The sequence below is a fragment of the Ranitomeya imitator genome, chromosome 2 (genome assembly GCF_032444005.1).
Source record: "Ranitomeya imitator isolate aRanImi1 chromosome 2, aRanImi1.pri, whole genome shotgun sequence".
NCBI lineage: Eukaryota > Metazoa > Chordata > Amphibia > Anura > Dendrobatidae > Ranitomeya > Ranitomeya imitator.
The window spans coordinates 196,578,373-196,605,451 of NC_091283.1; the positions used below are offsets into that span (position 1 = coordinate 196,578,373).

General features: G+C 45.2%; 1 protein-coding gene across 3 annotated transcripts in view; it reads right to left on the reverse strand.

The window, feature by feature from the left end:
* The window catches only part of DENND1A (DENN domain containing 1A), a 1,020,433-nt gene that overhangs the window by 113,342 nt on the left and 880,012 nt on the right, over positions 1 to 27,079 (reverse strand). For all 3 annotated transcript variants that reach the window (XM_069748456.1, XM_069748457.1, XM_069748455.1), the window contains exon 19: positions 2,516 to 2,647. In XM_069748456.1, the coding sequence (XP_069604557.1) occupies positions 2,516 to 2,647 (132 nt within the window). The remainder of the gene's footprint in view (positions 1 to 2,515; positions 2,648 to 27,079) is intronic.

The following is a 27,079-nucleotide window of genomic DNA, read 5'->3' on the forward strand; positions in this document are numbered from 1 at the left end:
CATATTCAGTATTTTCCCCTCCTCTCCCTTCTGCAAGCTCTATCTCTTAATTTACAATTGATTCTGAGCAGGTAGCAATAGACAAGCTGTTGTGACATCTCTTTTTTAGAGCAAACACACACAGAAAGGAGTTCCTGCTCTTTATTTTTATGCTAGCACAAAGACAGAAGCAGGAGAGCCATGGAGAAAATTACACAGCAGTACTGAGCTGTGTGGATGTGAATCCAGCTCTGTAGGAGGGGTTGATAGATACCTCAGCATGATCTTGCTACGTCTCCCTTTGCTTGATTTCTCACTCTTCTCCTTCCCACTCACCTATTCAGAGAATAGCAGGAGCACTGTCCTAACACCTCAATGCTCTGGCAATCTGTGTTGCCTTGAACAAGAAGTTGTTAAACTCTTTTTTCTCAGAGTGAATGACTAGTTTAGGAAGAAGGGGGAGGAAAAGAAGTGTCTCATAAGTGGAGAAATGTGCATTTTTCTCTGACAAGATATAGCATAAAATCTTTTATACTTGTCTTCCATTAATTTATGCAAAGTTTGTTAAAAGTAGGGTTCTCATTTAAGCTAGTCAAACATTTTATATAACTGATGGCCAATTTGGAGGGCTTGGATGACTTTTATCTAATGTGTAGTGGGATCTTTATTCTCCCCGAGCAAAAAGCCTCCAAACATGGGTGAGTCGAGAGTGGATAACTTTAAGAGGTTGCAATATAGAATGTTTGAATTGATTTGTAGGACTGGGTCAATCGGCCACATCAGTAATCTGTGGCTACTGGACGGCACCCATGAGAACCACCTGCTACCAGACAACATCCCTGTTCCTCTTTCGATTAGCAGGCCTGGTGCTACATCATCTTTGTGGCAAGATGCATACTCGACAGCATGCCAGGCCGGTTAATCAATAGAAGAGCCACGGATGCCGGCATGTAGGAGGTGGTTCTCAGGGCGGCTCCGATCCAGTGACCCAGATTAGTGACATGGCCGACAACCCTGGTCCTAGAATCGATTTACACCAGCTCCTGTCAGGAGTGATGGCTGTAAAAGCCAATAGCTATGTAACATTAGTACTTGTGATTTTAATTTTTAGAATGACCACCTGATGTCTCCAGGGCCGGTGGTCACACACGCTCAGTCACCCACCCACATCCTCTTGTACATGTGCTCAAAAGTCATTCTTGCTTTTGTATCAAACTAGAGGAGGCTTCTTTCCACCATCACTGGATGGGATGTTCTTAGAAGGGACTAAGAAGAACATGAGGGGACGCCATAACAACTATGTAACAGCAATATCTAGACGCAGGGAGCAATTTTTTAATGGTACAAATTGAAAAATGATTTTTTTTTTTTGAGTGAAATAACACAGAAATGTCATATGAACTCAGTGGACAACCTCTAAGTTGAGGTCATCAACAGATCATTAGTATTCTACAGACTGTTGCAAAACAATTCTGACTTTAAAAAACTTGATACGTAATGTTGTCCCTTAAATTAGTAAATTAATTTTGAGCCATGTCAGGGCAAGGCATGACACACACGGCTGACTTGTGTCCGGCCCATGCCATAATGCGGGTTAACAGTTTTAAAGAAGGATCAACCACTTTAACAATGATGTTGGTGTAGGAGCTGTGCTCTACATATAAATCCAAGGATGGGTTAATATCAATTAATATACTCAGCATGGACCATATTGGTAGGCAGTGAGTGCACGTGCCCATATTGGTACATACACAGTATTTCTACGACTTGCTTGCCGTCCATTCACTGCTTCTGTGCTTCCAGTAGGTGGTGTCTCGACTTCATGGATGTAGAGCTGCCGTCTCAGGCTCAGCTCTTATCTTATATCAGAACTATTACAGCAATGAAACAATGACTGTTAGACTACAAGATTTCCCCATTTTCTCTATCACTTGGTCAGTGTGCAACTTTTGGACAACACAACAGCTTCAACCTAATAAAAAGTCAACTTCAAACCTTGTATGAGGCTTACACGCACAACAAGTGAACGCTGTGCTACACTTCACGCCATTCCATGGTGATGCATGTGCCAAAGTTAAAACTCCCATAGGCTTAAACTATCTCCCCATCTAAGTCTCCTTGCCAGTGAGGCCCATCCTAAAGTTCAAGAAGCACTGCTTCTGATTAGTAGACACTATCGTTGAGATGAGACGCTCGTATGAAGTTGTGGCAAGCCAACTATTGTAAAGAGGCACGGGATATGCTGGCAGGTAGCAGGAGGCTCGAAGGTATCTCATCTACCAATGTGGCCGCCAGTCCAGTGAATCTTTTTACTTTTTTACCCACATATTAAATAGATAAATGCTAGGTGGAGGTCCAACCACAGAGATCGCCAGAATGGACAATCCTGGTCTCTCCGTCCTCCCAACATTGCGGCTAGGAAGAGTCAAGATGAAGTGATCTTTAAATGTGCATCTTTACACTCTAGTCAAAGATTTTAGCACCAAGGACAGTCATCGACGTACCTGGAACATAGTCAAAATTATAGGGGACTTACCTGACCAAAATGAACTGTGATAGGTCTTCTTTCCTCCCTGGTTTTCAGATCTTTCTTTTCCAAAGATGGTGAAGGAGACATACTTGGAAGTGGTTCTTCCACAGCGACACTACAACCGTTTTCAGTCAGGTCCTGACATGAATACAGGATGAGGACAAGATTAATAAAGAAAAAATGCCAATCCCAATCTGTATAATAAACGAGGGTCCTAAAGAGCAATCTCACTTTTACTAACCAATGGATCTTCTACTGTACATGTCATTTTGTTTATAAAGCATTTTGCAATAGGACTTCCATAAAAAAAAAAAAAAATCGGACTGTTTTGTTTCTACAGCCTCTATGTGTCACAGTACATAAAAGAATCCAAAATTAGTTGACAGTCAAATCCATCACTGAGTTTGCCTGATGGTAGGGTCTGTAACACTTATCTCTCTTCTGCTTAATCATCTTCTAAGGCTATGTTATGTCCAGTAATGATCCGTTAGAACGGGTCCATCAGCAATTCGTTAGCACAAAAGTTATGCCGACACAACATGTTAGTCCGATTAAAAAAAAAAAAACTGATCTCTGCTGGATACGTTCTAACGGATCATTACTAGACAAGTGAACATAGCCTTAGCTGGTCATAAAGCCGCTTAGAAGATGGTTCAGGTGAAGAGAGATCAGGGATTTGACCACTACTGTCAGGACAAGCTCTCTGACCGATGTGACTCATTCTGTATTTTTCTGTAATATGTAGATGCTGTGGAAGCCAAACAATCCAATTTTTTAAGCGTATTCCTAGTACAATGCCTAATTTTATTTTAAAAAATGGATGTATTTAAGAAAATGAAGAGCAGATATGGGGATTAAGAGGTGTCAAAGGAGCATGGAGGTGGAGAGGTGCCACTTTGCCTTTCCAGAAATATTTAGATGTGAAAAAAACCATACTCTGCAAAAGGTGTCCATGCACATTAAAGGGAATCTGTCAGAAGGTTTTGTTATGTAATCCGAGAGCAGCATGATGTAGAAGCTCTAATCTTGTCACACAGTGATGTGCCTTACTTTTATTTTTACCATCTTGGTTTATGGTCTGATTATTGATTCTTTATATCAAAATAGAAATATCTTAAAATAATTTTGGTCAATTGTTGACCCACAGATGACCGGTGATCGTGGATATCTGATGACTGTCACATAGAATGACTACAATGTTCTCCTTCTAAATATACCCTGAGTGTACCCTCTCCTAGTATCAAGATACGTGCCTGTCACAAATAAGCCTGTGCTGATCCTGGCAGATATATCAATGACGCCCATTCCAGACAGATGTCACAGTAGCTGACGGATTCCAGTATGACATCAACACGTACAGGTATCCAATGGACGGTCATGAGACGACAGATATATTGACGCTGACGTTCCTAGCGTACAGATCTACACCTGACAATCTCTGAGCTGAAAGGATGGCTGACAGTGTTTGATGTGAAAGAGATCTACGCATTACTGATATATCTATTTCTGAGCTGGTTATGGCAGCTGAACGTTACGACCCTGGAAGCTATACAGAAAGGCAGAGTCTCCTCTGTGGGGTAATAAGGCCATTACTATCAACAAGCCAAAAACTGGAATCATCACCAAAATATATAACAGAGGGAGCATCATATCCACTCACTAATGAACATGGCATTTTACCTTGTATCGGAGAGGTCATGAAATAGACTGATACTATTAATATTACAGATAAAACTACTGCCCCAGTCATGGGGGAAAAGTGGCAAACTGGGGGCTACTAGAGAGGCTGACCCTGATATACCACACTGACCTAAATCCTACGTCTCACTTTGTAAGTGCTGCCCTGAATCTGGTCAGATTATTAGCATGCCCCCAAGGGAAAATGTTCGGATCGCTGGGGGTCCGAGAACCAGGTTTAATACGTTGGTGGTCAATCAGGTGCACTACTGTTCTATTTTCTCTGGACGGGCTCGCTGCCCAACGCTGGTCTTCGGCACTCCCATTAGAATGAACGAAGCAGTAGTGTGCACCATTGATCTGCACACCATTGATCACCGCTCCATTCCTACGGGGCTCATCAGAGCCCAGGCTTTCAGGTTTGCCATGGTGGTCAAACCACCAGCGATCAGAAAGTTATCTACTATCCCATTGATTGGGTATATCTTTTAAACCTGAGAATGCCCCTTTAAATAAACTGAGAAACAAAGGCTGAGCTTATGTAACGTCTGTATAAATCTATGAGCTGCGAACATCAATGTATACATTGTTGACCACTTTTTACATACATTTCACCAGTATATGGATAATCCAAGACTGACCGTCATACAAGAACAGACATATGGGAAAAAGGAGGTAGCACTCCACAGTTTATCACAAAAGGTGTATGTCCAACATGCGATACATTGGCTACATTATCCCTTCTCAAGAAATATGGGTTCCACCTTGAAGTTCAGCATTTACTTAACTATTGCAGCCTACAGCGACAGATCTGCAATGAAGATTATTCATCCCTGCTTACATAGCGCCATTAATTGGGCAGCACTTTGCAGACATTATCAGCACTGTCCCCAATGGGGCTCACAATCTAGATCCCCCTCAATATGTCACTGAAATGTGGGAGGAAACCCACGTAAACATACAAACTCCTTGCAGATGTTGTCTTCCTAGGTGGGATTTGAACCCAGGACCCCAGCGCTGCAATGTTAACCACTGAGCCACCGTGCTGCGCAGGCAACGATGTTAGGGAGAGTCTGGGCTCACAAACCCCGTTCTAGTTTATCCTAAAGGTGATGGAGCTCTGTGTTGATGGTCAAGTTCTCCCACACAAAACTTTATGGCTTTTATTTTCTTATTTGAGGCTCCGTTATGGTGAACAGAAAATGGCCTTTTCCAAACTGTTAATACAAAGGAGAAAGCAATTTTCCTTCACTGGAACTAAGGGACTAGGACAGACCCCTAAATGTAACCTGGCAGTATTATCCCTCCTCCACCAAACCTTAAAGTTGGCACAGTCAGACAGGTAACATTCCTCTGACATTCGTCAAACCCAGACTCATCTATCAGGTTGCCAGATAGAGACGGGCAAAAGTGTAATCTGTCACTTCACAGAGCATATACTGTATATACTCGAGTATAAGCCGACCCCCCTAATTTTGCCACAAAAAATTGGGAAAACTTAATGACTCGAGTATAAGCCCAGGGTGGGAAATGCAGCAGCTACCGGTAGATGTCAAAAGTAAAAATAGATACCAATAAAAGTAAAATTAATTGAGACATCAGTAGGTTAAATGTTTTTGAATATCCATATTGAATCAGGAGCCCCATATAATGCTCCATAGAGTTCATGATGGCCCCATAAGATGTTCCATATTAAAATACAGTGGGGCAAAAAAGTATTTAGTCAGTCAGCAATAGTGCAAGTTCAACCACTTAAAAAGATGAGAGGCGTCTGTAATTTACATCATAGGTAGACCTCAACTATGGGAGACAAACTGAGAAAAAAAATTCCAGAAAATCACATTGTCTGTTTTTTTATCATTTTATTTGCATATTATGGTGGAAAATAAGTATTTGGTCAGAAGCAAACAATCAAGATTTCTGGCTCTCACAGACCTGTAACTTCTTCTTTAAGAGTCTCCTCTTTCCTCCACTCATTACCTGTAGTAATGGCACCTGTTTAAACTTGTTATCAGTATAAAAAGACACCTGTGCACACCCTCAAACAGTCTGACTCCAAACTCCACTATGGTGAAGACCAAAGAGCTGTCAAAGGACACCAGAAACAAAATTGTAGCCCTGCACCAGGCTGGGAAGACTGAATCTGCAATAGCCAACCAGCTTGGAGTGAAGAAATCAACAGTGGGAGCAATAATTAGAAAATGGAAGACATACAAGACCACTGATAATCTCCCTCGATCTGGGGCTCCACGCAAAATCCCACCCCGTGGGGTCAGAATGATCACAAGAACGGTGAGCAAAAATCCCAGAACCACGCGGGGGGACCTAGTGAATGAACTGCAGAGAGCTGGGACCAATGTAACAAGGCCTACCATAAGTAACACACTACGCCACAATGGACTCAGATCCTGCAGTGCCAGACGTGTCCCACTGCTTAAGCCAGTACATGTCCGGGCCCGTCTGAAGTTTGCTAGAGAGCATTTGGATGATCCAGAGGAGTTTTTGGAGAATGTCCTATGGTCTGATGAAACCAAACTGGAACTGTTTGGTAGAAACACAACTTGTCGTGTTTGGAGGAAAAAGAATACTGAGTTGCATCCATCAAACACCATACCTACTGTAAATCATGGTGGTGGAAACATCATGCTTTGGGGCTGTTTCTCTGCAAAGGGGCCAGGACGACTGATCCTGGTACATGAAAGAATGAATGGGGCCATGTATCATGAGATTTTGAGTGCAAACCTCCTTCCATCAGCAAGGGCATTGAAGATGAAACGTGGCTGGGTCTTTCAACATGACAATGATCCAAAGCACACCGCCAGGGCAACGAAGGAGTGGCTTCATAAGAAGCATTTCAAGGTCCTGGAGTGGCCTAGCCAGTCTCCAGATCTCAACCCTATAGAAAACCTTTGGAGGGAGTTGAAAGTCCGTGTTGCCAAGTGAAAAGCCAAAAACATCACTGCTCTAGAGGAGATCTGCATAGAGGAATGGGCCAACATACCAACAACAGTGTGTGGCAACCTTGTGAAGACTTACAGAAAACGTTTGAACTCTGTCGTTGCCAACAAAGGATATATTACAAAGTATTGAGATGAAATTTTGTTTCTGACCAAATACTTATTTTCCACCATAATATGCAAATAAAATGTTAAAAAAACAGACAATGTGATTTTCTGGATTTTTTTTTCTCAGTTTGTCTCCCATAGTTGAGGTCTACCTATGATGTAAATTACAGATGCCTCTCATCTTTTTAAGTGGTGGAACTTGCACTATTGCTGACTGACTAAATACTTTTTTGCCCCACTGTATGCCCCATATAATCCTGCATAAAAGGTAATAATGGCCCCATAAGATGCTCCATAGACACATTTGCCCAATGTAATGCTGCACAAATGTTGATTATGGCCCCATAACATGCTCCATACAGACACTTGCCCCATACAGTGCTGCACAAACGTTGATTATGGCCCTATAAAGACACTTGCCCCATATAATGCTCCACAAACGTTATGGCCCCATAAGATGATCCATACAGACACTTGCCCCATATAGTGCTGCACAAACGTTATGGCCCCATAAGATGCTCCGTACAGACACTTGCCCCATTATAGTGCTCCACAAACGATATGACCCCATAAGATGCTCCATACAGACACTTGCCCCATTATAGTGCTCCACAAACGTTATGGCCCCATAAGATGCTCCATACAGACACTTGCCCCATTATAGTACTCCACAAATGTTATGGCCCCATAAGATGCTCTATACAGACACTTGCCCCATTATAGTGCTCCACAAACGCTATGGGCTCATAAGATGCTCTATACTGACACTTGCCCCATTATAGTGCTCCACAAACGTTATGGCCTCATAAGATGCTCCATACAGATACTTGCCCCATTATAATGCTACACAAAAGTTATGGCCCCATAAGATGCTCCATACAGACACTTGCCCCATTATAGTGCTCCACAAACGTTATGGCCCCATAAGATGCTCTATACTGACACTTGCCCCATTATAGTGCTCCACAAACGTTATGGCCCCATAAGATGCTCCATACAGACACTTGCCCCATATAGTGCTGCACAAACGTTATGGCCCCATAAGATGCTCCGTACAGACACTTGCCCCATTATAGTGCTCCACAAACGATATGACCCTATAAGATGCTCCATACAGACACTTGCCCCATTATAGTGCTCCACAAACATTATGGCCCCATAAGATGCTCCATACAGACACTTGCCCCATTATAGTGCTCCACAAATGTTATGGCCCCATAAGATGCTCTATACAGACACTTGCCCCATTATAGTGATCCGCAAACGTTATGGCCCCATAAGATGCTCCATACAGACACTTGCCCCATTATAGTGCTCCAAAAACGTTATGGCCCCATAAGATGCTCTATACAGACACTTGCCCCATTATAGTGCTCCACAAATGTTATGGCCCCATAAGATGCTCTATACAGACACTTGCCCCATTATAGTGCTCCACAAACGTTATGGCCTCATAAGATGCTCTATACTGACACTTGCCCCATTACGGTGCTCCACAAACGTTATGGCCTCATAAGATGCTCCATACAGATACTTGCCCCATTATAGTGCTCCACAAACGTTATGGCCCCATAAGATGCTCTATACTGACACTTGCCCCATTATAGTGCTCCACAAACCTTATGGCCCCATAAGATGCTCTATACAGACACTTGCCCCATTATAGTGCTCCACAAACGTTATGGCCTCATAAGATGCTCCATACAGATACTTGCCCCATTATAGTGCTCCACAAACGTTATGGCCCCATAAGATGCTCTATACAGACACTTGCCCCATTATAGTGCTCCACAAACGTTATGGCCCCATAAGATGCTCCATAAAGACACTTGCCCCATTATAGTGCTGCACAAACGTTATGGCCCCATAAGATGCTCTATACAGACACTTGCCCCATTATAGTGCTGCACAAATGTTATGGCCCCATAAGATGCTCTATACAGACACTTGCCCCATTATAGTGCTGCACCAACGTTATGGCCCCATAAGATGCTCTATACAGACACTTGCCCCATTATAGTGCTCCACAAACGTTATGGCCCCATAAGATGCTCTATGCAGACAATTGCCCCATTATAGTGCTCCACAAACGTTATGGCCTCATAAGATGCTCCATAAAGACACTTGCCCCATTATAGTGCTGCACAAAGGTTATGGCCCCATAAGATGCTCCGTACAGACACTTGCCCCATTATAGTGCTGCACAAATGTTATAGCCCCATAAGATGCTCTATACAGACACTTGCCCCATTATAGTGCTCCACAAACGTTATGGCCTCATAAGATGCTCCATACAGATACTTGCCCCATTATAGTGCTCCAGAAACGTTATGGCCCCATAAGATGCTCTATACAGACACTTGCCCCATTATAGTGCTCCACAAACGTTATGGCCCCATATGATGCTCCATAAAGACACTTGCCCCATTATAGTGCTGCACAAACGTTATGGCCCCATAAGATGCTCTATACAGACACTTGCCCCATTATAGTGCTGCACAAACGTTATGGCCCCATAAGATGCTCCATAAAGACACTTGCCTTATATAATGCTGCACATACGCTATGGCCCCTGTTGTGAATTCTGTGGTCAAGCTCCCTCCTGTGGTCATGAGTGGTACTTCGGCTGGTTCTGTCTATGAGCTTCCGCTGGTGGATGTGAGTGGGGCTGCGGCTTCTGAATTTCCTTCCTCAGGTGACGAGGTTAAGTCGTTAGGTGCTGCTCTATTTAACTCCACCTAGTTCTTTGTTCCTGGCCTCCAGTCAATGTTCCAGTATTGGTCTGGCTCTCTCCTGGCTCGTTCTTGTTGCCTGTCTGCCCTGCATAAGCTAAGTTTTGCTTGTGTTACTTTTGTCTGCTATATTTTCTGTCCAGCTTGCTATATTGATTTTTCTTGCTTGCTGGAAGCTCTGAGATGCAGAGGGAGCACCTCCGTACCGTTAGTCGGTGTGGAGGGTCTTTTTGCCCCTCTGCGTGGTTGTTTGTAGGTTTTTGTGCTGACCGCAAAGCTATCTTTCCTATCCTCGGTCTATTCAGTAAGTCGGGCCTCACTTTGCTAAAATCTATTTCATCTCTGTGTTTGTATTTTCATCTTAACTCACAGTCATTATATGTGGGGGGCTGCCTTTTCCTTTGGGGAATTTCTCTGAGGCAAGGTAGGCTTATTTTTCTATCTTCAGGGCTAGTTAGCTTCTCAGGCTGTGCCGAGTTGAATAGGGAGTGTTAGGCGCAATCCACGGCTACCTCTAGTGTGGTATGATAGGATTAGGGATTGCGGTCAGCAGAGTTCCCACGTCTCAGAGCTCGTCCTATGTTAGTAACTATCAGGTCACTTTGTGTGCTCTTAACCACTAGGTCCATTGTGGTTCTGAATCACCTGTTCATAACAGTACTGGAGGCCCAAAGTACTAATGCTTCTCAATAGAGGGAAAAGAGAAGTTCTGAGACCATTTTTTTTCTCTTTGCACTGTGTTTTGTCTTTCTTTTCCCCTTTACATCAGGGTGGTTCAGAACACAGGTGTAGACATGGACATTCAAGGTCTGTCCTCTTTGATGGATAATCTCGCTATAAGTGTTCAGAACATTCAAGATTTAGTGGTTCAGAATCCTATGTTAGAACCTAAAATTCCTATTCCTGGGTTATTTTCTGGAGATAGAGCTAAGTTTCTGAATTTCAAAAATAATTGTAAACTATTTCTGGCTTTGAAACCCCGCTCCTCTGGTGACCCAGTTCAACAAGTAAAGATCATTATTTCTTTATTACGTGGCGACCCTCAAGACTGGGCATTTTCCCTTGCGCCAGGAGATCCTGCATTATGTGATATTGATGCGTTTTTTCTGGCGCTCGGGTTGCTTTATGATCAACCTAATTCAGTGGATCAGGCAGAGAAAATCTTGCTGGCTCTGTGTCAGGGTCAGGATGAGGTAGAGATATATTGTCAGAAATTTAGGAAGTGGTCTGTGCTCACTCAATGGAATGAATGTGCTCTGGCAGCAATTTTCAGAAAGGGTCTCTCTGAAGCCCTTAAGGATGTCATGGTGGGATTTCCTATGCCTGCTGGTCTGAATGAGTCTATGTCTTTGGCCATTCAGATCGATCGACGCTTACGTGAGCGTAAAACTGTGCACCATTTGGCGGCATTATCTGAGCATAAACCTGAGCCTATGCAATGGAATAGGACTTTGACCAGAGCTGAACGGCAAGAACACAGACGACGGAATGGGCTGTGTTTTTACTGTGGTGATTCCACTCATGCTATCTCCGATTGTCCTAAGCGCACTAAGCGGTTCGCTAGCTCTGCCACCATTGGTACGGTACAGTCGAAATTTCTTTTGTCCGTTACTTTGATCTGCTCTTTGTCATCCTATTCTGTCATGGCATTTGTGGATTCAGGCGCTGCCCTGAATTTGATGGACTTGGAGTATGCTAGGCGCTGTGGGTTTTTCTTGGAGCCCTTGCAGTATCCTATTCCATTGAGAGGAATTGATGCTACGCCTTTGGCCAAGAATAAGCCTCAGTACTGCACCCAGCTGACCATGTGCATGGCTCCTGCGCATCAGGAGGATATTCGCTTTTTGGTGTTGCATAATCTGCATGATGTGGTCGTGTTGGGGTTGCCATGGCTACAAGTCCATAACCCAGTATTGGATTGGAAATCAATGTCTGTGTCCAGCTGGGGTTGTCAGGGGGTACATGGTGATGTTCCATTTCTGTCTATTTCATCATCCACCCCTTCTGAGGTCCCAGAGTTCTTGTCGGATTACCGGGATGTATTCGATGAGCCCAAGTCCAATGCCCTACCTCCGCATAGGGATTGTGATTGTGCTATCGATTTGATTCCTGGTAGTAAGTTTCCTAAAGGTCGACTGTTTAATTTGTCTGCGCCTGAGCACGCCGCTATGCGGAGTTACGTAAAGGAATCCTTGGAGAAGGGTCATATTCGCCCGTCGTCGTCGCCATTGGGAGCAGGGTTCTTTTTTGTGGCCAAGAAGGATGGTTCGCTGAGACCTTGTATTGATTACCACCTTCTAAATAAAATCACGGTCAAATTTCAGTACCCCTTGCCACTGCTGTCTGATTTGTTTGCTCGGATTAAGGGGGCTAGTTGGTTCACCAAGATAGATCTTCGTGGTGCGTATAATCTTGTGCGCATTAAACAGGGCGATGAATGGAAAACAGCATTTAATACGCCCGAGGGCCATTTTGAGTACCTGGTTATGCCATTCGGGCTTTCTAATGCTCCATCAGTGTTTCAGTCCTTTATGCATGACATCTTCCGAGAGTACCTGGAAAAATTCCTGATTGTATACTTGGATGATATTTTGGTCTTCTCGGATGATTGGGAGTCTCACGTGAAGCAGGTCAGAATGGTGTTCCAGGTCCTGCGTGCGAATTCTTTGTTTGTGAAGGGGTCAAAGTGTCTCTTTGGTGTTCAGAAGGTTTCATTTTTGGGTTTCATTTTTTCCCCTTCTACTATCGAGATGGACCCTGTTAAAGTTCAGGCCATTTATGATTGGACTCAGCCGACATCTCTGAAGAGTCTGCAAAAGTTCCTGGGCTTTGCTAATTTTTATCGTCGCTTCATCAATAATTTTTCTAGTATTGCTAAACCGTTGACTGATTTAACCAAGAAGGGTGCTGATGTGGTCAATTGGTCTTCTGCTGCTGTGGAAGCTTTTCAAGAGTTGAAGCATCGTTTTTGTTCTGCCCCTGTCTTGTGTCAACCAGATGTTTCGCTCCCGTTCCAGGTCGAGGTTGATGCTTCTGAGATTGGAGCAGGGGCTGTTTTGTCGCAAAGAAGTTCTGATGGCTCGGTGATGAAACCATGCGCCTTCTTTTCCAGGAAGTTTTCGCCTGCTGAGCGTAATTATGATGTTGGCAATCGAGAGTTGCTGGCCATGAAGTGGGCATTCGAGGAGTGGCGTCATTGGCTTGAAGGAGCTAAGCATCGCGTGGTGGTCTTGACTGATCATAAGAACTTGACTTATCTCGAGTCTGTCAAACGGTTGAATCCTAGACAGGCTCGTTAGTCGCGGTTTTTCTCCCGTTTTGACTTTGTGGTTTCGTACCTTCCGGGCTCTAAAAATGTGAAGGCGGATGCCCTGTCTAGGAGTTTTGTGCCCGACTCTCCGGGTTTGTCTGAGCCGGCGGGTGTTCTCAAGGAGGGGGTAATTTTGTCTGCCATCTCCCCTGATTTGCGGCGGGTGCTGCAAAAATTTCAGGCTAATAGACCTGACCGTTGCCCAGCGGAGAAACTGTTTGTCCCTGATAAATGGACGAGTAGAGTTATCTCTGAGGTTCATGGTTCGGTGTTGGCTGGTCATCCTGGAATCTTTGGTACCAGAGATTTGGTGGCTAGATCCTTTTGGTGGCCGTCTCTGTCGCGGGATGTGCGTTCGTTTGTGCAGTCCTGTGGGATTTGTGCTCGGGCTAAGCCCTGCTGTTCTCGTGCCAGTGGGTTGCTTTTGCCCTTGCCAGTCCCGAAGAGGCCCTGGACACATATCTCTATGGATTTTTTTTCGGATCTCTCCGTCTCTCAAAAAATGTCGGTCATTTGGGTTGTTTGTGATCGCTTCTCGAAGATGGTCCATTTGGTACCCTTGTCTAAATTGCCTTCCTCCTCTGATTTGGTACCATTGTTCTTCCAGCATGTGGTTCGTTTACATGGCATTCCGGAGAACATCGTTTCTGACAGAGGTTCCCAGTTTGTTTCGAGGTTTTGGCGAGCCTTTTGTGCTAGGATGGGCATTGATTTGTCTTTTTCCTCGGCTTTCCATCCTCAGACAAATGGCCAGACTGAACGAACCAATCAGACCTTAGAAACATATCTGAGATGTTTTGTTTCTGCCGATCAGGATGATTCGGTGTCGTTTTTGCCTTTGGCTGAGTTCGCCCTTAATAATCGGGCCAGCTCGGCTACTTTGGTTTCGCCGTTTTTCTGCAATTTTGGTTTCCATCCTCGTTTCTCTTCAGGGCAGGTTGAGTCTTCTGACTGTCCTGGTGTGGATACTGTGGTGGATAGGTTGCAGCAGATTTGGACTCATGTGGTGGACAATTTGACATTGTCTCAGGAGAAGGCCCAACGTTTCGCTAACCGCAGGCGCTGTGTGGGTCCCCAACTTCGTGTTGGGGATTTGGTTTGGTTGTCATCTCGTTATATTCCTATGAAAGTTTCTTCTCCTAAGTTTAAGCCTCATTTCATTGGTCCGTATAGGATTTCTGAGGTTCTTAATCCTGTGTCTTTTCGTTTGACCCTTCCAGCTTCTTTTTCCATCCATAACGTATTCCATAGGTCATTGTTGCGGAGATACGTGGCACCTGTGGTTCCATCCGTTGATCCTCCTGCCCCGATTTTGGTTGAGGGGGAGTTGGAGTATATAGTGGAGAAGATTTTGGATTCTCGTATTTCGAGACGGAAACTTCAGTACCTGGTTAAGTGGAAGGGTTATGGTCAGGAAGATAACTCCTGGGTCTTTGCCTCTGATGTTCATGCTGCCGATCTGGTTCGTGCCTTTCATTTGGCCCATCCTGGTCGGCCTGGGGGCTCTGGTGAGGGTTCGGTGACCCCTCCTCAAGGGGGGGGGGGGGGTACTGTTGTGAATTCTGTGGTCAAGCTCCCTCCTGTGGTCATGAGTGGTACTTCGGCTGGTTCTGTCTATGAGCTTCCTCTGGTGGATGTGAGTGGGGCTGCGGCTTCTGAGTTTCCTTCCTCAGGTGACGAGGTTAAGTCGTTAGAGCAGCACCTATTTAACTCCACCTAGTTCTTTGTTCCTGGCCTCCAGTCAATGTTCCAGTATTGGTCTAGCTCTCTCCTGGATCGTTCTTGTGGCCTGTCTGCCCTGCATAAGCTAAGTTTTGCTTGTGTTACTTTTGTTTGCTATATTTTCTGTCCAGCTTGCTATATTGATTTTTCTTGCTTGCTGGAAGCTCTGAGACGCAGAGGGAGCACCTCCGTACCGTTAGTCGGTGTGGAGGGTCTTTTTGCCCCTCTGCGTGGTTGTTTGTAGGTTCTTGTGCTGACCGCAAAGCTATCTTTCCTATCCTCGGTCTATTCAGTAAGTCGGGCCTCACTTTGCTAAAATCTATTTCATCTCTGTGTTTGTATTTTCATCTTAACTCACAGTCATTATATGTGGGGGGCTGCCTTTTCCTTTGGGGAATTTCTCTGAGGCAAGGTAGGCTCATTTTTCTATCTTCAGGGCTAGTTAGTTTCTCAGGCTGTGCCGAGTTGCATAGGGAGCGTTAGGCGCAATCCACGGCTACCTCTAGTGTGGTATGATAGGATTAGGGATTGCGGTCAGCAGAGTTCCCACGTCTCAGAGCTCGTCCTATGTTAGTAACTATCAGGTCACTTTGTGTGCTCTTAACCACTAGGTCCATTGTGGTTCTGAATCACCTGTTCATAACAGGCCCCATAAGATGCTCCATACAGACACTTGCCCCATTATAGTGCTGCACAAACGTTATGGCCCCATAAGATGCTCTATACAGACACTTGCCCCATTATAGTGCTCAACAAACGTTATGGCCCCATTAAGATGCTCTATACAGACACTTGCCCCATTATAGTGCTCCACAAACGTTATGGCCCCATAAGATGCTCCATAAAGACACTTGCCCCATTATAGTGCTGCACAAACTTTATGGCCCCATAAGATGCTCCATACAGACACTTGCCCCATTATAGTGCTGCACAAACGTTATGGCCCCATAAGATGCTCTATACAGACACTTGCCCAATTATAGTGCTCCACAAACGTTATGGCCCCATAAGATGCTCTATACAGACACTTGCCCCATTATAGTGCCCCACAAACGTTATGACCCCATAAGATGCTCCATACAGACACTTGCCCCATTATAGTGCTCCACAAACGTTATGGCCCCATAAGATGCTCCATACAGACACTTGCCCCATTATAGTGCTCCACAAATGTTATGGCCCCATAAGATGCTCTATACAGACACTTGCCCCATTATAGTGATCCGCAAACGTTATGGCCCCATAAGATGCTCCATACAGACACTTGCCCCATTATAGTGCTCCAAAAACGTTATGGCCCCATAAGATGCTCTATACAGACACTTGCCCCATTATAGTGCTCCACAAATGTTATGGCCCCATAAGATGCTCTATACAGACACTTGCCCCATTATAGTGCTCCACAAACGTTATGGCCTCATAAGATGCTCTATACTGACACTTGCCCCATTACGGTGCTCCACAAACGTTATGGCCTCATAAGATGCTCCATACAGATACTTGCCACATTATAGTGCTCCACAAACGTTATGGCCCCATAAGATGCTCTATACTGACACTTGCCCCATTATAGTGCTCCACAAACCTTATGGCCCCATAAGATGCTCTATACAGACACTTGCCCCATTATAGTGCTCCACAAACGTTATGGCCTCATAAGATGCTCCACACAGATACTTGCCCCATTATAGTGCTCCACAAACGTTATGGCCCCATAAGATGCTCCATAAAGACACTTGCCCCATTATAGTGCTCCACAAACGTTATGGCCCCATAAGATGCTCCATAAAGACACTTGCCCCATTATAGTGCTGCACAAACGTTATGGCCCCATAAGATGCTCTATACAGACACTTGCCCCATTATAGTGCTGCACAAATGTTATGGCCCCATAAGATGCTCTATACAGACACTTGCCCCATTATAGTGCTGCACCAACGTTATGGCCCCATAAGATGCTCTATACAGACACTTGCCCCATTATAGTGCTCCACAAACGTTATGGCCCCATAAGATGCTCTATACAGACAATTGCCCCATTATAGTGCTCCACAAACGTTATGGCCTCATAAGATGCTCCATAAAGACACTTGCCCCATTATAGTGCTGCACAAAGGATATGGCCCCATAAGATGCTCTATACAGACACTTGCCCCATTATAGTGCTGCACAAATGTTATGGCCCCATAAGATGCTCTATACAGACACTTGCCCCATTATAGTGCTCCACAAACGTTATGGCCTCATAAGATGCTCCATACAGATACTTGCCCCATTATAGTGCTCCACAAACGTTATGGCCCCATAAGATGCTCTATACAGACACTTGCCCCATTATAGTGCTCCACAAACGTTATGGCCCCATAAGATGCTCCATAAAGACACTTGCCCCATTATAGTGCTGCACAAACGTTATGGCCCCATAAGATGCTCTATACAGACACTTGCCCCATTATAGTGCTGCACAAACGTTATGGCCCCATAAGATGCTCCATAAAGACACTTGCCTTATATAATGCTGCACATACGCTATGGCCCCTGTTGTGAATTCTGTGGTCAAGCTCCCTCCTGTGGTCATGAGTGGTACTTCGGCTGGTTCTGTCTATGAGCTTCCGCTGGTGGATGTGAGTGGGGCTGCGGCTTCTGAATTTCCTTCCTCAGGTGACGAGGTTAAGTCGTTAGGTGCTGCTCTATTTAACTCCACCTAGTTCTTTGTTCCTGGCCTCCAGTCAATGTTCCAGTATTGGTCTGGCTCTCTCCTGGCTCGTTCTTGTTGCCTGTCTGCCCTGCATAAGCTAAGTTTTGCTTGTGTTACTTTTGTTTGCTATATTTTCTGTCCAGCTTGCTATATTGATTTTACTTGCTTGCTGGAAGCTCTGAGATGCAGAGGGAGCACCTCCGTACCGTTAGTCGGTGTGGAGGGTCTTTTTGCCCCTCTGCGTGGTTGTTTGTAGGTTTTTGTGCTGACCGCAAAGCTATCTTTCCTATCCTCGGTCTATTCAGTAAGTCGGGCCTCACTTTGCTAAAATCTATTTCATCTCTGTGTTTGTATTTTCATCTTAACTCACAGTCATTATATGTGGGGGGCTGCCTTTTCCTTTGGGGAATTTCTCTGAGGCAAGGTAGGCTTATTTTTCTATCTTCAGGGCTAGTTAGCTTCTCAGGCTGTGCCGAGTTGAATAGGGAGCGTTAGGCGCAATCCACGGCTACCTCTAGTGCGGTATGATAGGATTAGGGATTGCGGTCAGCAGAGTTCCCACGTCTCAGAGCTCGTCCTATGTTAGTAACTATCAGGTCACTTTGTGTGCTCTTAACCACTAGGTCCATTGTGGTTCTGAATCACCTGTTCATAACAGTACTGGAGGCCCAAAGTACTAATGCTTCTCAATAGAGGGAAAAGAGAAGTTCTGAGACCATTTTTTTTCTCTTTGCACTGTGTTTTGTCTTTCTTTTCCCCTTTACATCAGGGTGGTTCAGAACACAGGTGTAGACATGGACATTCAAGGTCTGTCCTCTTTGATGGATAATCTCGCTATAAGTGTTCAGAACATTCAAGATTTAGTGGTTCAGAATCCTATGTTAGAACCTAAAATTCCTATTCCTGGGTTATTTTCTGGAGATAGAGCTAAGTTTCTGAATTTCAAAAATAATTGTAAACTATTTCTGGCTTTGAAACCCCGCTCCTCTGGTGACCCAGTTCAACAAGTAAAGATCATTATTTCTTTATTACGTGGCGACCCTCAAGACTGGGCATTTTCCCTTGCGCCAGGAGATCCTGCATTATGTGATATTGATGCGTTTTTTCTGGCGCTCGGGTTGCTTTATGATGAACCTAATTCAGTGGATCAGGCAGAGAAAATCTTGCTGGCTCTGTGTCAGGGTCAGGATGAGGTAGAGATATATTGTCAGAAATTTAGGAAGTGGTCTGTGCTCACTCAATGGAATGAATGTGCTCTGGCAGCAATTTTCAGAAAGGGTCTCTCTGAAGCCCTTAAGGATGTCATGGTGGGATTTCCTATGCCTGCTGGTCTGAATGAGTCTATGTCTTTGGCCATTCAGATCGATCGACGCTTACGTGAGCGTAAAACTGTGCACCATTTGGCGGCATTATCTGAGCATAAACCTGAGCCTATGCAATGGAATAGGACTTTGACCAGAGCTGAACGGCAAGAACACAGACGACGGAATGGGCTGTGTTTTTACTGTGGTGATTCCACTCATGCTATCTCCGATTGTCCTAAGCGCACTAAGCGGTTCGCTAGCTCTGCCACCATTGGTACGGTACAGTCGAAATTTCTTTTGTCCGTTACTTTGATCTGCTCTTTGTCATCCTATTCTGTCATGGCATTTGTGGATTCAGGCGCTGCCCTGAATTTGATGGACTTGGAGTATGCTAGGCGCTGTGGGTTTTTCTTGGAGCCCTTGCAGTATCCTATTCCATTGAGAGGAATTGATGCTACGCCTTTGGCCAAGAATAAGCCTCAGTACTGCACCCAGCTGACCATGTGCATGGCTCCTGCGCATCAGGAGGATATTCGCTTTTTGGTGTTGCATAATCTGCATGATGTGGTCGTGTTGGGGTTACCATGGCTACAAGTCCATAACCCAGTATTGGATTGGAAATCAATGTCTGTGTCCAGCTGGGGTTGTCAGGGGGTACATGGTGATGTTCCATTTCTGTCTATTTCATCATCCACCCCTTCTGAGGTCCCAGAGTTCTTGTCGGATTACCGGGATGTATTCGATGAGCCCAAGTCCAATGCCCTACCTCCGCATAGGGATTGTGATTGTGCTATCGATTTGATTCCTGGTAGTAAGTTTCCTAAAGGTCGACTGTTTAATTTGTCTGCGCCTGAGCACGCCGCTATGCGGAGTTACGTAAAGGAATCCTTGGAGAAGGGTCATATTCGCCCGTCGTCGTCGCCATTGGGAGCAGGGTTCTTTTTTGTGGCCAAGAAGGATGGTTCGCTGAGACCTTGTATTGATTACCACCTTCTAAATAAAATCACGGTCAAATTTCAGTACCCCTTGCCACTGCTGTCTGATTTGTTTGCTCGGATTAAGGGGGCTAGTTGGTTCACCAAGATAGATCTTCGTGGTGCGTATAATCTTGTGCGCATTAAACAGGGCGATGAATGGAAAACAGCATTTAATACGCCCGAGGGCCATTTTGAGTACCTGGTTATGCCATTCGGGCTTTCTAATGCTCCATCAGTGTTTCAGTCCTTTATGCATGACATCTTCCGAGAGTACCTGGAAAAATTCCTGATTGTATACTTGGATGATATTTTGGTCTTCTCGGATGATTGGGAGTCTCACGTGAAGCAGGTCAGAATGGTGTTCCAGGTCCTGCGTGCGAATTCTTTGTTTGTGAAGGGGTCAAAGTGTCTCTTTGGTGTTCAGAAGGTTTCATTTTTGGGTTTCATTTTTTCCCCTTCTACTATCGAGATGGACCCTGTTAAAGTTTAGGCCATTTATGATTGGACTCAGCCGACATCTCTGAAGAGTCTGCAAAAGTTCCTGGGCTTTGCTAATTTTTATCGTCGCTTCATCAATAATTTTTCTAGTATTGCTAAACCGTTGACTGATTTAACCAAGAAGGGTGCTGATGTGGTCAATTGGTCTTCTGCTGCTGTGGAAGCTTTTCAAGAGTTGAAGCATCGTTTTTGTTCTGCCCCTGTCTTGTGTCAACCAGATGTTTCGCTCCCGTTCCAGGTCGAGGTTGATGCTTCTGAGATTGGAGCAGGGGCTGTTTTGTCGCAAAGAAGTTCTGATGGCTCGGTGATGAAACCATGCGCCTTCTTTTCCAGGAAGTTTTCGCCTGCTGAGCGTAATTATGATGTTGGCAATCGAGAGTTGCTGGCCATGAAGTGGGCATTCGAGGAGTGGCGTCATTGGCTTGAAGGAGCTAAGCATCGCGTGGTGGTCTTGACTGATCATAAGAACTTGACTTATCTCGAGTCTGTCAAACGGTTGAATCCTAGACAGGCTCGTTGGTCGCGGTTTTTCTCCCGTTTTGACTTTGTGGTTTCGTACCTTCCGGGCTCTAAAAATGTGAAGGCGGATGCCCTGTCTAGGAGTTTTGTGCCCGACTCTCCGGGTTTGTCTGAGCCGGCGGGTGTTCTCAAGGAGGGGGTAATTTTGTCTGCCATCTCCCCTGATTTGCGGCGGGTGCTGCAAAAATTTCAGGCTAATAGACCTGACCGTTGCCCAGCGGAGAAACTGTTTGTCCCTGATAAATGGACGAGTAGAGTTATCTCTGAGGTTCATGGTTCGGTGTTGGCTGGTCATCCTGGAATCTTTGGTACCAGAGATTTGGTGGCTAGATCCTTTTGGTGGCCGTCTCTGTCGCGGGATGTGCGTTCGTTTGTGCAGTCCTGTGGGATTTGTGCTCGGGCTAAGCCCTGCTGTTCTCGTGCCAGTGGGTTGCTTTTGCCCTTGCCAGTCCCGAAGAGGCCCTGGACACATATCTCTATGGATTTTATTTCGGATCTCTCCGTCTCTCAAAAAATGTCGGTCATTTGGGTTGTTTGTGATCGCTTCTCGAAGATGGTCCATTTGGTACCCTTGTCTAAATTGCCTTCCTCCTCTGATTTGGTACCATTGTTCTTCCAGCATGTGGTTCGTTTACATGGCATTCCGGAGAACATCGTTTCTGACAGAGGTTCCCAGTTTGTTTCGAGGTTTTGGCGAGCCTTTTGTGCTAGGATGGGCATTGATTTGTCTTTTTCCTCGGCTTTCCATCCTCAGACAAATGGCCAGACTGAACGAACCAATCAGACCTTAGAAACATATCTGAGATGTTTTGTTTCTGCCGATCAGGATGATTCGGTGTCGTTTTTGCCTTTGGCTGAGTTCGCCCTTAATAATCGGGCCAGCTCGGCTACTTTGGTTTCGCCGTTTTTCTGCAATTTTGGTTTCCATCCTCGTTTCTCTTCAGGGCAGGTTGAGTCTTCTGACTGTCCTGGTGTGGATACTGTGGTGGATAGGTTGCAGCAGATTTGGACTCATGTGGTGGACAATTTGACATTGTCTCAGGAGAAGGCTCAACGTTTCGCTAACCGCAGGCGCTGTGTGGGTCCCCAACTTCGTGTTGGGGATTTGGTTTGGTTGTCATCTCGTTATATTCCTATGAAAGTTTCTTCTCCTAAGTTTAAGCCTCATTTCATTGGTCCGTATAGGATTTCTGAGGTTCTTAATCCTGTGTCTTTTCGTTTGACCCTTCCAGCTTCTTTTTCCATCCATAACGTATTCCATAGGTCATTGTTGCGGAGATACGTGGCACCTGTGGTTCCATCCGTTGATCCTCCTGCCCCGGTTTTGGTTGAGGGGGAGTTGGAGTATATAGTGGAGAAGATTTTGGATTCTCGTATTTCGAGACGGAAACTTCAGTACCTGGTTAAGTGGAAGGGTTATGGTCAGGAAGATAACTCCTGGGTCTTTGCCTCTGATGTTCATGCTGCCGATCTGGTTCGTGCCTTTCATTTGGCCCATCCTGGTCGGCCTGGGGGCTCTGGTGAGGGTTCGGTGACCCCTCCTCAAGGGGGGGGGGGGGGGTACTGTTGTGAATTCTGTGGTCAAGCTCCCTCCTGTGGTCATGAGTGGTACTTCGGCTGGTTCTGTCTATGAGCTTCCTCTGGTGGATGTGAGTGGGGCTGCGGCTTCTGAGTTTCCTTCCTCAGGTGACGAGGTTAAGTCGTTAGGTGCTGCTCTATTTAACTCCACCTAGTTCTTTGTTCCTGGCCTCCAGTCAATGTTCCAGTATTGGTCTAGCTCTCTCCTGGATCGTTCTTGTGGCCTGTCTGCCCTGCATAAGCTAAGTTTTGCTTGTGTTACTTTTGTTTGCTATATTTTCTGTCCAGCTTGCTATATTGATTTTTCTTGCTTGCTGGAAGCTCTGAGACGCAGAGGGAGCACCTCCGTACCGTTAGTCGGTGTGGAGGGTCTTTTTGCCCCTCTGCGTGGTTGTTTGTAGGTTCTTGTGCTGACTGCAAAGCTATCTTTCCTATCCTCGGTCTATTCAGTAAGTCGGGCCTCACTTTGCTAAAATCTATTTCATCTCTGTGTTTGTATTTTCATCTTAACTCACAGTCATTATATGTGGGGGGCTGCCTTTTCCTTTGGGGAATTTCTCTGAGGCAAGGTAGGCTCATTTTTCTATCTTCAGGGCTAGTTAGTTTCTCAGGCTGTGCCGAGTTGCATAGGGAGCGTTAGGCGCAATCCACGGCTACCTCTAGTGTGGTATGATAGGATTAGGGATTGCGGTCAGCAGAGTTCCCACGTCTCAGAGCTCGTCCTATGTTAGTAACTATCAGGTCACTTTGTGTGCTCTTAACCACTAGGTCCATTGTGGTTCTGAATCACCTGTTCATAACAGGCCCCATAAGATGCTCCATACAGACACTTGCCCCATTATAGTGCTGCACAAACGTTATGGCCCCATAAGATGCTCTATACAGACACTTGCCCCATTATAGTGCTCAACAAACGTTATGGCCCGATAAGATTCTCTATACAGACACTTGCCCCATTATAGTGCTACACAAACGTTATGGCCCCATTAAGATGCTCTATACAGACACTTGCCCCATTATAGTGCTCCACAAACGTTATGGCCCCATAAGATGCTCCATAAAGACACTTGCCCCATTATAGTGCTGCACAAACGTTATGGCCCCATAAGATGCTCCATACAGACACTTGCCCCATTATAGTGCTGCACAAACGTTATGGCCCCATAAGATGCTCTATACAGACACTTGCCCAATTATAGTGCTCCACAAACGTTATGGCCCCATAAGATGCTCTATACAGACACTTGCCCCATTATAGTGCCCCACAAACGTTATGACCCCATAAGATGCTCCATACAGACACTTGCCCCATTATAGTGCTCCACAAACGTTATGGCCCCATAAGATGCTCCATACAGACACTTGCCCCATTATAGTGCTCCACAAATGTTATGGCCCCATAAGATGCTCTATACAGACACTTGCCCCATTATAGTGATCCGCAAACGTTATGGCCCCATAAGATGCTCCATACAGACACTTGCCCCATTATAGTGCTCCAAAAACGTTATGGCCCCATAAGATGCTCTATACAGACACTTGCCCCATTATAGTGCTCCACAAATGTTATGGCCCCATAAGATGCTCTATACAGACACTTGCCCCATTATAGTGCTCCACAAACGTTATGGCCTCATAAGATGCTCTATACTGACACTTGCCCCATTACGGTGCTCCACAAACGTTATGGCCTCATAAGATGCTCCATACAGATACTTGCCCCATTATAGTGCTCCACAAACGTTATGGCCCCATAAGATGCTCTATTCTGACACTTGCCCCATTATAGTGCTCCACAAACCTTATGGCCCCATAAGATGCTCTATACAGACACTTGCCCCATTATAGTGCTCCACAAACGTTATGGCCTCATAAGATGCTCCATACAGATACTTGCCCCATTATAGTGCTCCACAAACGTTATGGCCCCATAAGATGCTCTATACAGACACTTGCCCCATTATAGTGCTCCACAAACGTTATGGCCCCATAAGATGCTCCATAAAGACACTTGCCCCATTATAGTGCTGCACAAACGTTATGGCCCCATAAGATGCTCTATACAGACACTTGCCCCATTATAGTGCTGCACAAATGTTATGGCCCCATAAGATGCTCTATACAGACACTTGCCCCATTATAGTGCTGCACCAACGTTATGGCCCCATAAGATGCTCTATACAGACACTTGCCCCATTATAGTGCTCCACAAACGTTATGGCCCCATAAGATGCTCTATACAGACAATTGCCCCATTATAGTGCTCCACAAACGTTATGGCCTCATAAGATGCTCCATAAAGACACTTGCCCCATTATAGTGCTGCACAAAGGTTATGGCCCCATAAGATGCTCTATACAGACACTTGCCCCATTATAGTGCTGCACAAATGTTATGGCCCCATAAGATGCTCTATACAGACACTTGCCCCATTATAGTGCTCCACAAACGTTATGGCCTCATAAGATGCTCCATACAGATACTTGCCCCATTATAGTGCTCCACAAACATTATGGCCCCATAAGATGCTCTATACAGACACTTGCCCCATTATAGTGCTCCACAAACGTTATGGCCCCATAAGATGCTCCATAAAGACACTTGCCCCATTATAGTGCTGCACAAACGTTATGGCCCCATAAGATGCTCTATACAGACACTTGCCCCATTATAGTGCTGCACAAACGTTATGGCCCCATAAGATGCTCCATAAAGACACTTGCCTTATATAATGCTGCACATACGCTATGGCCCCTGTTGTGAATTCTGTGGTCAAGCTCCCTCCTGTGGTCATGAGTGGTACTTCGGCTGGTTCTGTCTATGAGCTTCCGCTGGTGGATGTGAGTGGGGCTGCGGCTTCTGAATTTCCTTCCTCAGGTGACGAGGTTAAGTCGTTAGGTGCTGCTCTATTTAACTCCACCTAGTTCTTTGTTCCTGGCCTCCAGTCAATGTTCCAGTATTGGTCTGGCTCTCTCCTGGCTCGTTCTTATTGCCTGTCTGCCCTGCATAAGCTAAGTTTTGCTTGTGTTACTTTTGTTTGCTATATTTTCTGTCCAGCTTGCTATATTGATTTTTCTTGCTTGCTGGAAGCTCTGAGATGCAGAGGGAGCACCTCCGTACCGTTAGTCGGTGTGGAGGGTCTTTTTGCCCCTCTGCGTGGTTGTTTGTAGGTTTTTGTGCTGACCGCAAAGCTATCTTTCCTATCCTCGGTCTATTCAGTAAGTCGGGCCTCACTTTGCTAAAATCTATTTCATCTCTGTGTTTGTATTTTCATCTTAACTCACAGTCATTATATGTGGGGGGCTGCCTTTTCCTTTGGGGAATTTCTCTGAGGCAAGGTAGGCTTATTTTTCTATCTTCAGGGCTAGTTAGCTTCTCAGGCTGTGCCGAGTTGAATAGGGAGCGTTAGGCGCAATCCACGGCTACCTCTAGTGTGGTATGATAGGATTAGGGATTGCGGTCAGCAGAGTTCCCACGTCTCAGAGCTCGTCCTATGTTAGTAACTATCAGGTCACTTTGTGTGCTCTTAACCACTAGGTCCATTGTGGTTCTGAATCACCTGTTCATAACAGTACTGGAGGCCCAAAGTACTAATGCTTCTCAATAGAGGGAAAAGAGAAGTTCTGAGACCATTTTTTTTCTCTTTGCACTGTGTTTTGTCTTTCTTTTCCCCTTTACATCAGGGTGGTTCAGAACACAGGTGTAGACATGGACATTCAAGGTCTGTCCTCTTTGATGGATAATCTCGCTATAAGTGTTCAGAACATTCAAGATTTAGTGGTTCAGAATCCTATGTTAGAACCTAAAATTCCTATTCCTGGGTTATTTTCTGGAGAGAGAGCTAAGTTTCTGAATTTCAAAAATAATTGTAAACTATTTCTGGCTTTGAAACCCCGCTCCTCTGGTGACCCAGTTCAACAAGTAAAGATCATTATTTCTTTATTACGTGGCGACCCTCAAGACTGGGCATTTTCCCTTGCGCCAGGAGATCCTGCATTATGTGATATTGATGCGTTTTTTCTGGCGCTCGGGTTGCTTTATGATGAACCTAATTCAGTGGATCAGGCAGAGAAAATCTTGCTGGCTCTGTGTCAGGGTCAGGATGAGGTAGAGATATATTGTCAGAAATTTAGGAAGTGGTCTGTGCTCACTCAATGGAATGAATGTGCTCTGGCAGCAATTTTCAGAAAGGGTCTCTCTGAAGCCCTTAAGGATGTCATGGTGGGATTTCCTATGCCTGCTGGTCTGAATGAGTCTATGTCTTTGGCCATTCAGATCGATCGACGCTTACGTGAGCGTAAAACTGTGCACCATTTGGCGGCATTATCTGAGCATAAACCTGAGCCTATGCAATGGAATAGGACTTTGACCAGAGCTGAACGGCAAGAACACAGACGACGGAATGGGCTGTGTTTTTACTGTGGTGATTCCACTCATGCTATCTCCGATTGTCCTAAGCGCACTAAGCGGTTCGCTAGCTCTGCCACCAT